At 36.6% G+C, this 15,386-nt stretch overlaps 1 protein-coding gene across 2 annotated transcripts in view; it reads right to left on the reverse strand.

The window, feature by feature from the left end:
* CRISP1 (cysteine rich secretory protein 1) overlaps positions 1–14,905 on the reverse strand; it is a 28,421-nt gene extending 13,516 nt beyond the window's left edge. The window contains exons 1-2 of one of the 2 annotated variants that reach the window (XM_024983726.2): positions 14,799–14,905; positions 3,224–3,291 (exon numbers count right to left, since the gene is read on the reverse strand). In XM_024983726.2, the coding sequence (XP_024839494.1) occupies positions 3,224–3,291; positions 14,799–14,862 (132 nt within the window). In that variant the 5' untranslated portion in view covers positions 14,863–14,905. Of the gene's footprint in view, positions 1–3,223; positions 3,292–14,798 lie in introns of those variants that run through there. The other variant, NM_001206259.1, reaches the window with a different exon arrangement.
* Between the last annotated feature and the right edge of the window lie 481 nt (positions 14,906–15,386).

The following is a 15,386-nucleotide window of genomic DNA, read 5'->3' on the forward strand; positions in this document are numbered from 1 at the left end:
GATCTCTTTGCTGTCCAAGGGATTCTCAAGAGTCTTCTTCAACAGCACAGTTCAAAAGCATCAATTCTTTGGCCCTCAGCTTTCTTTATAGTCCAACTCTCACATCCATACATGACTATTGGAAAAACCATAGCTTTGACTAGACCGACCTTTGTTGGCAAAGTAATTTCTCTGCTTTTTAATATGGTGTCTAGGTTGGTCATAGCTTTTCTTCCAAGGAGCAAACATCTTTTAATTTCATGGCTGCAGTCACCATCTGTAGTTATTTTGAAGATCCCCCAAATAAAGTCTGTCACTGTTTCCATTGCTTCCCAGTCTATTTGCCATGAAGTGATGGGACCGGATGCCACAGTACTGATTTCATTTAGGATAGACTGGTTGGATCTCCAAGGCTAGGGGTCTCCAAGTTGAGGACATAGGCTTCAAGTGTCAGATGTTTTTTATCTCTCTTGAACTGGCAGGAGGAAACAAACTACAAGTGTCAGATTTTTTCCCTTCTCTATACAAAATTAACGGAGAGGGCAATGGCACCCCACTCCAGTACTCTTGCCTGGAAAACCCCATGGACAGAGGATCCTGATGGGCTGCAGTCCATGGGGTCGCGAAGAGTTGCTTTCCCTTTTCCTTCATGCATTGGAGAAGGAAATGGCAACCCACTCCAGTGTTCTTGCCTGGAGAATCCCAGGGATGGGGGAGCCTAGTGGGCTGCCGTCTCAGGGGTCGCACAGAGTCAGACATGACTGAAGCAACTTAGCAGCAGCATACAAAATTTAAAGGAGGTTTCTCTTAAAATTCTCTGATCCCATGATGACACCTGGTTCCACCTAAACTTAACTTTTCTCAAACCTTGAGCTAACCAATGCATTTTTCTTATGGAAATGTTTTTCTTAAGCTATGTTAATGAACTACATATTTACCCTAGACTCTGTCTTCAAGTTGGTTCCACCTAAGACTCAGAACTGTCTTGACAAACCAGTATGTTTTACTCATACAATTGTTCTCCTAATCTATGTTAATGAAACCATATATTTGCTTGGAAACTTGCCTTTCTTCAAGAATCATGTCAATCATCTTATGGCCCTGGGGTGACTCACCTTGTGCCAATATTATCTCAAAATTCATGTTGTGGGTGAGGAGCCTGGTGCCACTCTGAGTTTTGAGACATTTCCTTTCTCTAATTAGCAGCCTGCTAGTACCTATATAACATCCTGCTAAAGACTAGCAAGGGAGCACTCTTTCTGCCCCCTTCTGATGTCTATGTCAGAAGCTTTCTCTTTCTCTTTTTTACTTTAATAAAACTTGATTACACAAAAGCTCTGAGTGATCGAGCCTTGTCACTGGCCCTGGATTGAATTCTTCTCCTCCGGAGGCCAAGAATCCCTGTGTCTTTCACGGCTCAGCAACAACCTTTCAATTGGAAGAACTGAAGCTGAAGCTCCAATATTTTGGGCACCTGATGAGAAGAACTGACTCATTCAAAAAGACCCTGATGCTGGGAAAGATTGAAGGCAGAAGGAGAAGGGGATGACAGAGGATGAGCTGGTCAGATGGCATCATTGACTTGATGGGCATGAGTTTGAGCAAGCTCTTGGAGTTGGTGATGGACACAGAAGCTGGGCGGGCTGCAGTACAAAGAGTTGGACACGACTGAGTGACTGGACTGAACTGAACTGGGAACCCACAAGAATTTCCTTAAGTTCCATATGATAATTCTCCCTGCTCCTCTTAAAATATGCTGCTTCAGTGAAATTCATGTCATTTAGCTCTAGCTATCTCACCTCTGAACATTTACTTTCCTATAGTGATTTTCCTGTGAATTCCTCTCATTGATAGAAATTGGGTCTCCTGAAACAATTCATCTTGTCTACCCCAAATTCTGCAGTCAACAGGAGTGACATCAGCATTCACATGGATGACTCAACCATCTCATATCCTGGGCTCTTGAACTTTAGTCTCTTAAACTTCTCTTCTGAGGCTTTTTAGTTTTCTACCATAAAGGTTGCAGCCTGTATCTGATGATCACTTCAAAATGAAATACTTTTAACTTACCAGAGGATTTTTGGGTATCAGGCAAGAGCTCCATCTGACTTCTCATGGGGAAAGAAGTGTGAGTGATAAGATCCACATCAGCACCCCAGTAATCTCATGTATGTGGATTTTCTTTCATTTATTGAATTAAGCGGCTTTCACTTTTTTCCACTTTTGACTTTATCTAGCATGTGAAATTATAAAAACCACTCATGTTCTATACCAAAGCTATTAACCAGTTCATCATAAAAAATATTTTCAGTACATTGCAATGTAATATTTTCCTTATATCACTGAGATTTTTTATAGGTACATATTATTGAATGACTTGTAAAATACTCAGAATTTATTTCCTCTTATATACCATTAAATGTTTCATTTCTGTTCTGTGAATGTTGAAACTCTTGTTTTTAAGTGAGATTCAAGCATCATATATTGACTCCATTGCTAACAGCTCCTCACATTTCTCTCCTTGCTGTTGGCATATTTCTTTTTTTATTTTTGGTTGTGATGCAAGGCTTGTGGGATCTTAATTTCCAGACAGGGACAGAACCAAAGCCCCCTGCAGTGGAAATGTGGACTCCAAACCACTGGACTTTGATGAAAGTCCTGGCACTTTTCATTTTATATTTAATTTGGATGTGTTAAATTCTTGTTATAGTCATAAATCAGAAAGCTCAGTTGGGATATTGATGAAATACTTACCTTTTCTGGATAAAAACTAAAAAACAATATTTTCCCCACTTTGTCATGGAAAATGTATAGATCAGTTGTAAAGAAGTAATTCCCACTCTACATTTTTAGCTTTTTAAATTATTCAGAGAAGTTTAATGACATAGGCATGGGCTTGTGAAGTAAAACTGCTTAGATTTACCTTCAGGCTCTGCCATTTCCAAGTTATCTGACCTTGGACACATGACTTAACCTCTTATGTTTAGTTTCTTTCTCTGTAATACGAGATTAAGAATAGTACTTGCCTAATAGAGCTATGGTGAGAACTAGGTGAATACCGGGCATGTGCCTCTGTGTGCTCAGCTGCTTTAGTCATGTCTGACTCTTTGCGACCCTGTGGACTTTAGCTGCCAACTGGGCATAGCATCCTCACAATAGTGCCTGCAACAAAATAAGTTCTAGCACAGAGTTAGCTCTTATCCTCCTCTCAAAAGTAATCATAAAATATACAATCCTCACATACTTTTATAATCAAAACAGGCAGGCAGCCAGCAGCAATGGCCAGAAACAAGAAGCATTTCATTGTCATCCCTGTAAGAAAAGTAACATAATTTTAGACTGTTGCCGACTTGTGGGGATAATGTTTTGTCATAAGTCTTTTTGTGAAACACTTCTACATGCATCTGCATTTTTTATTTTTTTGCAAAAAGAGACCTGCAGGATCCGAACAAGGTTTTAATATGCTAGTCATTGGTACCAAGAGAGGAAGAGAGAACTATGATTGGGAGAATAACAGAAGTTAATGTTAATCCCTGGAGTCTCTGAATATGTTACATTGTGTGACAAAAGAGAATTAAGGTAGCGGATAAAGTTCAAATTGCTTATCAGTTGACTTTAGAGTTAGGATAGTGTCCTGGCTTATTCATGTGAATTCAATGTAATCAGGAGAATGCTAATTCACTTCAATTGTGCCCAACTCTGTGACCCTATGGACTATAGGCAGCAGGCTCCTCTGTCCATAGGATTCTCCAGGCAACAATATTGGAGTGAGTTGCCATGCTCTCCTCCAGGGATCTTCCCCACTCAGAGATTGAACCCATGTCTCTTATGTCCTCCTGCATTAGCAGGTGGGTTCTTTACCACTGGTGCCACCTGGGAAGCATATGTGAGAGAGAGAGGCAGTATCAGTGATGGATGATGAGGAAGGCTCAGTTAGCCACGACTGACTTTGAAGACAGAGGGAAGGACTATGAGCCAAAGAATATGGACAACCTGTTCAAAGTAGGCAAAGGCAAGGACATGAATTCTCCCCTGAATTCTTCTTGCTGAATCTTGATTTTAGCTCAATGAGACCCATTTGGACTCCTGAGCTCCAGACTATATAAATAGTAAATGTGTACTGTTTTAAGATTCTGAGCTTACAGGAATTTGTTACAGTAGCAACAGGAAACTAATATAAATACAGCAAGGTTAGGTTTGAATTTTCTATTGCCTATTGCATACTTTGGCCACCTGATGCGCAGAGCTGACTCATTGGAGAAGACCCTGATGCTGGGAAAGATTGAGGGCAGGAGGAGAAGGGGACGACAAAGGATGAGATGGTTGGATGGCGTCACCGACTCAATGGACATGGGTTTGGGTGGACTCCGGGAGTTGGTGATGGACAGGGAGGCCTGGTGTGCTGCGGTTCATGGGGTCGCAAAGAGTCGGACACAACTGAGCGACTGAACTGAACTGAGCTGATAGCAAGGGGGTGTGATGTTCGTGCAAATGATTTACATACATGATTTAGAGATATTCTGTAAAGTCTGATCACTCTGTCAAGAATGGTTGTCACTGTGAATGGAGCAAATCATAGTGAATATACTCTCTATTTTATTTCTGTCTGATATAGTTTGCTGATGCTAGTATATTAATAAATATAGGTTATTAAATTTGGTTGATGCCTTCTTTTTACAGTCTTCCAAGTTTAGTTCTGAATCAATCCTGCTGAGCGGGAAGCAGAAGGGGCTAACTGTTTGGTTCTCATTTTAAAGAAGACTTTCAAAGAGCACGTTAGATGGTTTGTGCAGAATAATACAGACAATGAAGTTTGCCATTGCTGTTAAACTTCCCCTACACATGGCCAAACGTGTTTGTATGAGAGGAATTTGTAAATCAGTTCTTTCAGGGAACATACACACATAAGCCATCTGTCCTTTACTGCATTTTCTCATATCTTTCTTTCCCTTCCTCTGTTTCTGCCTCCAAAATGTTACAAACCCTCAAACCCTAAAATACACAGTAACACAGATGAAATATACAACTTTTTCTGTTACTTAATTCTCAACAATCCAATAAAGCAATTTTTTTTCCAAGTTAACTGAAGAAAAAAATAGGATAAAAATCTTCTGAACTATATAGTACATTGATATATACACACAAGTTAGCATTTATGCCCCTTACACTATATCTCTACATCTTTTTCTAGGGGAAAATTTTAGGGGGGTGTTGTGAATGTTCATTATCTTAATTGTTATGATAATTTTGCAGATATATACTAGCATGTACCTCAAAAAACTGTCATAAAAGTTTAAGAAGTACCAAAAAAATTATTTCACACCAAACAATTGGAATTGATAATTAAGATTTTGTCTTTCAAGTCTTTTTTTATGTATAAATTCAATATTCAGATTTATCCATAATATCCATAATACATACAAAAATTGTATCCTGTTTCCCCCAGAATTTCTATTATTATATATTCCTTATCATTGTTTTGATAATGTGAATAACCTGTAATTAGCTTAAGATTTTGACTAAGTCTGATTTTAAGCTTTAATATTTTTCTCTACAAGTACTGTTATGTTATTATAAATATTTTAAAACAAATACCCTGCTATTTTCAGGATATTTTTAATAAATTATCATAGGATTTGAGCTTCAGAATTTGAAATTGATTGAAATCTTGCACTTTTTTCTTTTGACCTGATACAAAACTAATATTAATAATCTAAGTAAACCTGATACATAATAAGTGCTCAATAAATATTTATTAAATAAATTATATTTTGTACAGTTGAAATAATTGCCTATTTCAGACACGCACACACACACACACACACACAATCTTTTAATTAATAAATGTGATATAATAAAAGTCATACTGATCCTGGAGTTTAAATACTAATGATTTGTCCTTGGTTCTCTTATTAGCTCTGACACCAATAAATCCACAAATTCTCTGAAAATCAATTTGTTTTTGCTTAGAATGAAATCCAACATGTTGGAGACATAGATGGCTTTCAAATTCATAGAAGTACAAAAGACAACCAACTCTTGAGCGTTAACTACTACTGTTATTTTTGGAATGCTGCAATTTGTTCGGTGGACTTTATAATCCAAACTTGAAAGCCATGCCATAATTTACAAAAGGGTTATAATTCTGATAGATAGCTTTTGAAGACATACAGTATCCCCCATATTATTGAAAGTAGATAAATAGGACCTGGATATTTTATATACAGATATAGTATCTTCTGTCATAAGTAGGTAAAAAATCATTGTTTTATAATGACACATAAGGAATTTGATACAATTAATGATTTGATGCTAGATATTATATCCTGTACAAGAACTGAAAACAACTTATAAAGAAGCTTATCATGACCTCTTGAGACTGTTTAGGGGATAGTCAGTGTCATCTGGGATTATTGTTACCTTAACGTGTTGGGCTCCTCCAAAGAACTTTGGTTGATGTTAGGGACAACTAAGCTAAAGGGATATGCAAATTTTGAGCCTAAGTTTTGGCTTGGGTCTATGAATAAGTAGACTGTGTGCATTCAACTTAAGGCTTTTCAGAGATCAAGGGTACCAGGAAAATGGGAGGCTACCTTTACTTAAGATTCAAATATGCATTTGGAGAAACAGTCAAAACAGAAAGATAAAGGTTAACACTTGGGCATCAGTGGTATAGTAAGAATTTTAGAATGAGGATTGGATTCAGGTAATTATACATGTATCCTTGTTGGCCTGAAATCTTTATGAATGTACTGATTTTGGGCTCTGGAGTAGCCCTTAGAGTCTGATGCTTGGGTTAAGGTACTAGAAAGCAACAGGCATCAGGCGGAGATTTTGGCAAGCAGTGATTCTGGCAAAATGATCAATGTGCAGAAATAAATAGAACTGGAGAGCATGACTCAGAGGTTGAGTAGAGGTTGTAGGGGTGGAAAAAATAAGTGGACCTAGGGTAAGAGACTCTGAGGACCCACTGAGACTTATCCACTGGAGAATTAATACAGGAAAAGTTTCAGGACCAGGGCCAAACCTCCAGAGTGATCTAAATGATTCTCTATTGACTGGAGGTCTGAAAATCTATGTATAACAAGGCCATTTTAACTATGAAATTCCATTTCCTGTACTTAGGTAAAGGCAGTTTTTTCTGAACAGAAGTATTACAGAAGCAGCTGACATATCACCTCACTAACTTTAGCTTCAGTCCCTCCTTAACACAATTATTTCATAAGCAATAGACAATTTTAAACCCAAACTTTTAAACTCTCTTCTGATATTAGAAACTTGATACACTTTAAAAAATTAATTTTCCCTACATTTCTGTTTCAGATTGTAGGTCTTATTAACAAATAAACAGAACTTGGCTATTTGTCACTTAATTTGGTAGGAGGAAAGATCAAAAATGAAGGAAAACACTAAGGAGAACCAAGTGCTGCCCTCTGGCATGCCCTTGGGAATTCATTCTCATATATGGATTAAATTGCTAGACCATGTCCTGCTCAGAAAGTACTTACAAGAAGTGTCTCTTCCTTCCTTTAATCAAAGAGTTCATAAGAATGAACTCTACCAAATTAGGTCACCAGTCCTTTTTATCTTCTTTACCTCAGTGAATTTGTGAATTTAAAAATAATAACCACCACCAAAAGTAATATACATGTAATAGTTTCAGCACTCAAGAAAGTGCCTAATTCTTTCGAGTAACTCCCAAGAGTAAGAATCATTCTGATTTCCATAATTCAATCAACTTTATAATCTTACATAGACAGAATATATATTGTTAGCATATAAACATTTTCACTTAATATTATGCCTATGAAATTCATCCATGTTGCATGTAAAGGAGTTTATTTTTGCTAATAACTGGGTAGTATGCAGGAATTAGAATTATTTATTATTAATTAACCTTTGGTTTGTTTTCAGTTTAGAGCTATTACAAATAAAATTTCTATGGACACTTTTCTGTATGCCTTTTGGTACATATTATTATTTACTTTTTGGGGACATAGAAATGGAATTATTGGATTATACAATATACATATGTTTTCCTTCATCAAGTACTATCAAATATTTTTCCAAAGGGGTTGTAGAAATATGTACTTTTATGCTTCTACCAGCTTCATATCCTCACCCATACTTGGTATTCTTTTTTAAAAAAAATACTCATTATGTTTATGTTTCATCACGGTTTTTAATTTGTATTTGTCTACTTACTAATGATATGGAACACATTTTTATATAACTGTCAGCCACTTCCATGTTATCTTTTGTGAAGTGTCTGTCAGACTTTTCACTCTGTTATAATTAGGTTGACTGCATTTTTCTTATTGATTTGTAAGAATTCTCTACATATTCTTAATATAAAGTATTTGTCAAATATACGTACTGTAAATCTTTTCTCTTAGTCTGGGAAATGGGTTGCCATTTCCTTCTCCAGTGGATCTTCCCAACCCAGTGATTGAACCTGCATCTCTTTTACCTCCTGCATTGGCAGGCAGATTCTTTACCACTGAGACAACTAGGAATCCCACCAAGGGCACCACCCTAGATAAATGGACCAGTGTAATATAATGGGATATGTAAACAGGATTGCATAAACTGTGAATGTGTTTTATGGTTTAACTGTTTTAAATCCATGCCTGTTTACTCCTCAGGTAAAATCTGAAACTAGCCTGCCTTCAGTTATAAAAGAGCCAGAGGGCCACTGCCTTATGACGGGCTGGTTCCTTTGGAAGCCGTGTCACATAGTTCCTGAAATAAAAGATGCCTGCCTTGGCGCTTTAAGATGTGTATAACCACGTGGTATTTGGCCCTACATGAAAATTGATTTCTTCTTAGTCTTGCTACAAGAAATTCTGGAGAATGATCTGAATAAGTAATATTACACTTGTATAGTATGTCTAAGTTTATTAAAAGCATGGAAATAACTAATACTTAATTTTCTTTTCCCCAAAGTGGTTATACTATATTTTTTAAAACTTTTTAATTGAAGTATAGCTAATTTACAATGTGTTGGTTTCTGTTTATACAGCAAAGTGATTCAGTTATATATATATGTACATTATTTTTTATATTTTTTTCCATGATAATTTATCACAGGATATTGAATATAGCTCCCAGTGCTAACAATAGGCTCTTGTTGTTTATTCATTCTATATGTACTAGTTGCATCTTTTCACACCAAACTTCGTCTCTATACTTCCCCCACTCCCCTTCCTCTTTAGCAATCACAAGTCTGTTCTCCAACTAACATTTATATTACGATAAATGTTGTTAAGATAAGGCTGTACAGAATCTCTTATTTAACATTATGACAATGCTATTAAGTAGTCATGTATCATTAATCTCACTTGTCAGGTAATTAAACCGACACTTAAAGACATACATAACTTACCCCAGCTCACAGAGTTTGTCAGTGTTATGATGAGAAACAGATATTTGGCTGCACAGTATATTCTTGCCTTTACACAGTATTCCACATGAGAGATTTGCTCTATGAGAAAGTCAGCTCAGTGAAAATGTTTACAAGAGAGTCAGAAATTTACAGTAGACAAGTGGCATGGACACATAATAATCAGAACTAATCTAGAGCCTGTGAAGACTACAAGTCACAAATGTGGATGCGTTTCTCGTTTGTAATCCAGATAACGTCATCTATGAAACTCACCAGTCTTAAACTGCCACACTTGGAACAAACTGCAGAGATTAACTGCATGATTTAGTGGAGCCACTATAGATAGCAGGACACTCAAAACGACCTCACGGCCCAGAAAAGAGAAGCAACTTACAGGCTTTCTTTGCATGCTTGCATCTTAGTAAATAAATATTTATTTAAATATTTACTAAGACGTTAATATGTGCCATGCCTTCCTCTAGACATAAAGAAACCTAGAATAATCAAATACATAAACTGCTCACAATTTCCTGAAGTTTGCAATCTATCACCTGGTATAAAGTACATACAATGCATTCATGGCAACTACACTATAAATGCCAGACAATTTGAAATTCTGGGAATGAAAAGAGAAGCAATCAATTTTCCTAAGGAACATCTTGTACAACAGGAAAGCTACCTACAATATGAGAGCGTTCTAATAAAATTTTGTCTAATAAAAAATGTCCATGTCATTTATCAGACATGACATGGATTAACTGCCTTGAAATGTCTGGAAATATTAAATACTAAAGTATTAAATACTCCATATGAGCTAGATAAGGACAAATACATAAGACTTTTAAAGCAAAGAAGGACATTGCTACACAGACAGAAATTATATGTGAGTGTAGAAAATCACTCTGAAACTAGGTATAATCAGATGCTTTTGTTTTATTGTTCTGAAAACTTGGAAAATGTTTGTTTACCTGAACATCTTGCCACTTATATTGAAGTCTCTATATAGTATTATGTAAATGGAAGTCTGTCTATATATTATACACTTTCATTTATATTGGAAGTTTATTATCACTTTCTTCTTTGGAAGAAAGAAAACATTATTGTTTAATAAATATATATTCCTTAGCTCTTTCCTGAACAAGTTCAGTTGAATATCTACAAGGGAACAAAGTAAGGGAGATAAGGTAGATAGTGTATAGTCTTGAATTATTTTGTGTTATGTGTTGAGGTAGGGGAAATGAAATAAAAAAGAACAGAGACAGCGTTCTCTGACTTTGCCAAAGAGTTGATAATGAACACCTGGAAAACAGTTTGTGAGAAAGGATGACTAAATGTCATTCAAAATTTGCTCACCTCTAGCCATAAGAATTTGTTGTTGTTGCTGGAGATGGATGGTAGTAAGCTGGAAACATGCCAAAGCTTTTCTATAATTCTTCTAATATTTTGTAGATGGAGAAATTCACATCTCTGAAGTAAAACTCACAAATTATTGAGCATTTTTTTTTCTTTCACATGGTAAAAAGAAAAGCCAGAAAAAGAATTCTGTGACTTCATCAAACCAGCATGGTTTATAGATTGGAAATGTATGATTTGTCATTTATGTCTTGCTACACTGCTGTTTAGAAAGAAGAGTGTTGATTCAACACCAAGTCAAGTGTTTATGGAAACTTAATTGCTTTGGTTTTATCTGTTGGTCCTGTCAACTCCTGGCATTGCTCTACCCAACACAATGCTGTCTGTATTTTTGTCACTGATGTCTTCATAAAGAGTTGCTATCCAGCTTAAAATATGGTTTTAAAAGAATTTGGGACGTGTTGGAAAGCACAGAATAACTTGATTTGCATATGAGTCCCATGTATGGATGCCAGTTGGCTGCTTCATTCATATCTTTCTTATTTTCATACATTGTCCTTTTTCTGTTTAAGCTTCTTAACATAGTATGAAATAATCTGCCATGACGTTTTTTTTTTTTCTAAAACAGAAAATCGAGACACATTGGTCTAACATATGATATAGCAAAATGATAGAACAGAATAGAATTGGATTTATCACAGAAAATCTTTGGGAGATAGATGAAGACTAATATGTTTATAAGCAAGCACATCGTTTGTTAAAACATATGCATCTTAAAAAATTTAAAAACATCAATTGTTTACTTAATGATTGGCTATCAAAAATTTCAGAAAGCACAATAATTTTAAAACAGTTAAATATAATGAAACAAAAATAAAAAAGCCATTTCTTCCTGACATATTTTTAGTGAGAGTGATATTTCTTGCTAATTCATAAACTGGTCATCAATACCATACAATGGATTCAATAATAACTTGAACAGACTAGACAGGCCGTTTGCACAAAGGAATAAATCTGTGATGAAACACTGGACTGAAAAATCTGGAGTGCTGGTAACTCAATTTAGTACTGCTCAGTTTGTTAGATGTGCCCACATTCATGAAATATATAATGAATAAACTACAAAACTATATATTTCATGGTTCAGTCAGTTCAGTCACTCAGTCGTGTCTGACTCTTTGCAACCCCATGAATCGCAGCACGCCAGGCCTTCCTTGTCCATCACCATCTCCCGGAGTTCACTCAGACTCATGTCCATCAAGTCAGTGATGCCATCCAGCCATCTCATCCTCTGTCGTCCCCTTCTCCTCCTGCCCCTAATCCCTCCCAGCATCAGAGTCTTTTCCAATGAGTCAGCTCTTCGCATGAGGTGGCTAAAGTACTCGGGTTTCAGCTTTAGCATCATTCCTTCCAAAGAAATGCCAGGGCTGATCTTCAGAATGGACTGGTTGGATCTCCTTGAAGTCCAAGGGACTCTCAAGAGTCTTCTCCACACCACAGTTCAAAAGCATCAATTCTTTGGCGCTCAGCCTTTTTCACAGTCCAACTCTCACATCCATACATGACCGCTGGAAAAACCATAGCCTTGACTAGATGGACCTTTGTTAGCAAAGTAATGGTTAGAAAAACATAACAAAAAAATTAGACTTGGTGTCCCATGTTTGAATTAGGTTAATGATTGATGTTCTCTGCTCAAGAAGCCTCCTTTTCTGTTCCAGTTCTTGGGTAGATAACATCTTATTTTCTTTTATCATTCCTTTTGGAAAGTTAGTTGCACAGTCGTGTCCAAGTCTTCACGATCCCGTGGACTGTAGCCTGCTCAGCTCTTCTGTCCGTGGAATTCTCCAGGCAAGAGTACTGAATGGGTTGCCATTCCTTTTTTATATTCTTTTTTTTTCCTTTTTTATATTCTTATAACTGTGCTTATATCTGCTCTCACACAAAGCAAGACATGTTCCCTTTTATTAGAGCATTTACTTTAGAAAACTTGCAATTGTAAATTCTTTTTCTCCTCTTTCACTGTGAAACCTTTAGAACCCAGGAATCTCTTTCTCAAATACCTTGGAACCATACTTTGAAATGTAACCATCAAGGAAAGTAGAGCCACTGCCTATGGGTCCCTGTGGGAGGATAGATGCCCAATTTCAATAAGCAACAATTAGTAAACACACTGTTGTAAATTACTAATCACATTGACTGACCTACCCCCTCATGTCCTCTAGTACTTTTCCATTAGTTCACACCGGCATTTAAAATCCTCTGTCTTTTGTTTTAACAGAATTGAGTCCAATCTTTCTTTTCTCTTGCAATATAGTCTTGACCCTTACTGCAATAGTCTTAAATACAGTTTTCCTTGATATTTTTAGCAAATGTTAGGTGAAATTTTTCTTTTCCACTATGTCTCTTATTATTCTCCATCAGTTCTTCTTCATTGTTTTATACTCCAGGTGAGAGTTTGTGAAGTCTTCATTTTAAGGAGACATCAGAGAATTGAATTAAGGTGAACTAAGAATGCATGGGGTTAGATTAACATTGAGAATGTCATCATCTTCCTATGGGAGCTTTCTTGGTGCTTCCCTGGAGCTTCCCTGGTGGCTCAGACAATAAAGAATCTGCCTTCAATGTAGGAGACCTGGATTCGATCCCTGAGTTGGGAAGATCCCCTGGAGAAGGAAATGGCTACCCACTCCAGTATTCTTGCCTAGAGAATTCCATGGACAGAGGAGCCTGGCAAGCTACAGCCCATGCAGTCCCAAAGAGTTAAGAGTTGAACAGGACTGAGCACCTAACACTTTCACTTTTTCACTTTCCTACAGGAGCAGAATTTATCCCTCCTAACTTCAGACCTGACAAAAGTCCAGGGAGAGAAAGATTTCTTTTATATTCAGCATTAAGAGGCTTGCACTGGCAGAGTAAAAAAGGAAAAAGAACAAGAGGATACAATTATTTTCAAGGAATATTGGGTAGGAAATACTTAAAGACAAGACAGCAGAAGAAAAATACAGGTCACTTAGAGAATCAGGAAAAAAGAAAGAGAGAGGTAGAGAAATTAGAAAATGTTAAATTCAAAAATGCAAAAAAGAAACAAAACTCCTTAAGCCTCCATAAGTAAATCCCTAAGTTTTGTATATTATTGGTGCACAAAATATTTGAATGCAGAGGTGGGCTCCCCAGCTTCTCAATAGTTAGTAGGAAGATTAATCTTTCTCTCTAGATGTGTAGCCAGAGAAGATAACTCACCGAACTGGAGGTAGCATAACACATCACTCCTATTTACTTCCCCAATTGCCTCTCTTTCATCAGCCTCCTCTAACCCTGGGAAATGGAGAACTATCCTACATGGGTTATATAGCATACTATTCAGTACTTCTAGATCTTAAATTTAGAATATGAATGAAAATATGGCCTCTAACTTCTAGAAGCAAATAATTTGTGACTTATTTTAAGTATTTAGATTCTCTGTTAGGATGAACAATAGAAATGCCTGAAGTAAATCTCTAATGTGCTATATTTCAATAATGTCAAATATTTGTGAAAGTACTGAATACACTATCAAATCCAGAATTCCTCAGCAATTCTATATAGCTTTGGGGATATATTTCATATTATTAGTTAACAAATCACTTCCCTCAAAAGGTGATCCTACCTACTTCTTTGTTCTCACTTGCTTTCTTAACCATTTAGTCTTCATTTGGAAATCTCTGCATTTGTTTGTTGAGTAAATCATTTGATAGCTGCTTCTGGTAGGGGTGGATAAGATAGCACAATGAACATATTTGTATAATATGCAAAATCATTTTTTTTCTCCCTTTTTAAAAACCTGTAAGCTGAATTGGCTCTTTTGACTTTATAATGACTTTCCTTGTTTGTTGGCTTTGATATCTTTTATTCTTATGCTCAAAATATTTGCTGATCTATGACTGTCAGCTTATATTTAAAAGAGTGAAACAGCACTACAGACGCTCACTGGGAAGCTCAATCTGTGAGGGTAGACTTAGCAGCGGTAAACTTGACCATACAGGAATCAAACATCAATGTAGATTTTCTTTTAGAGACGACCCCAAGATACCCATGGATTTACCTGTTAGTTTGGTAAAGTGCACTGATGCAGAAGAGTCCTTACTGGGATTCTTAACTACAGGCATGGTTTTCTTTGCCCCTAAAGTGAATTCCAAATGACAATTGAAGTTTTAAAGCCTATGACCCTCGTTTACTCTTTTTCCCCTCCTCTCTTCGATTCTGTGTTTTCATTTTTATTTCTCATTCATCACAGCCACTAAGTGATTCCCCATTGGTGGGTGGAAGCAATCATTGATAATTCAGTTTTATCATCTGACCATTTGGTGTTCTTGGTTGATCAATGGTATTAATCTGTTCTCCACTAGATGAGAGATGATGGAGAATGCAGTTTGTTAGTCATTTTCAATGATATTTCTGGTTGCCAGCTCAAAGAAATAAAGTTTATGCCTGCTGGGAAGGAATGTGCAAGTCTTCTGTGTCTGCTTACTTGTAATTTGTGGCTGAGGTTGTAGAACTGAAGCTATAAGCTCTCACGCGTTTGTCTGCCTGGGAGCTAGTGTGTCTACAGTTAAGAAAAACCTGACTTTCCTTGTGTCAGTGTGAAATGTTTTCCTATGTCCAGAAATGACTAATTATTGTAAAAGGGATG

The sequence above is a fragment of the Bos taurus genome, chromosome 23 (assembly GCF_002263795.3).
Source record: "Bos taurus isolate L1 Dominette 01449 registration number 42190680 breed Hereford chromosome 23, ARS-UCD2.0, whole genome shotgun sequence".
Taxonomy (NCBI): Eukaryota; Metazoa; Chordata; class Mammalia; order Artiodactyla; family Bovidae; genus Bos; species Bos taurus.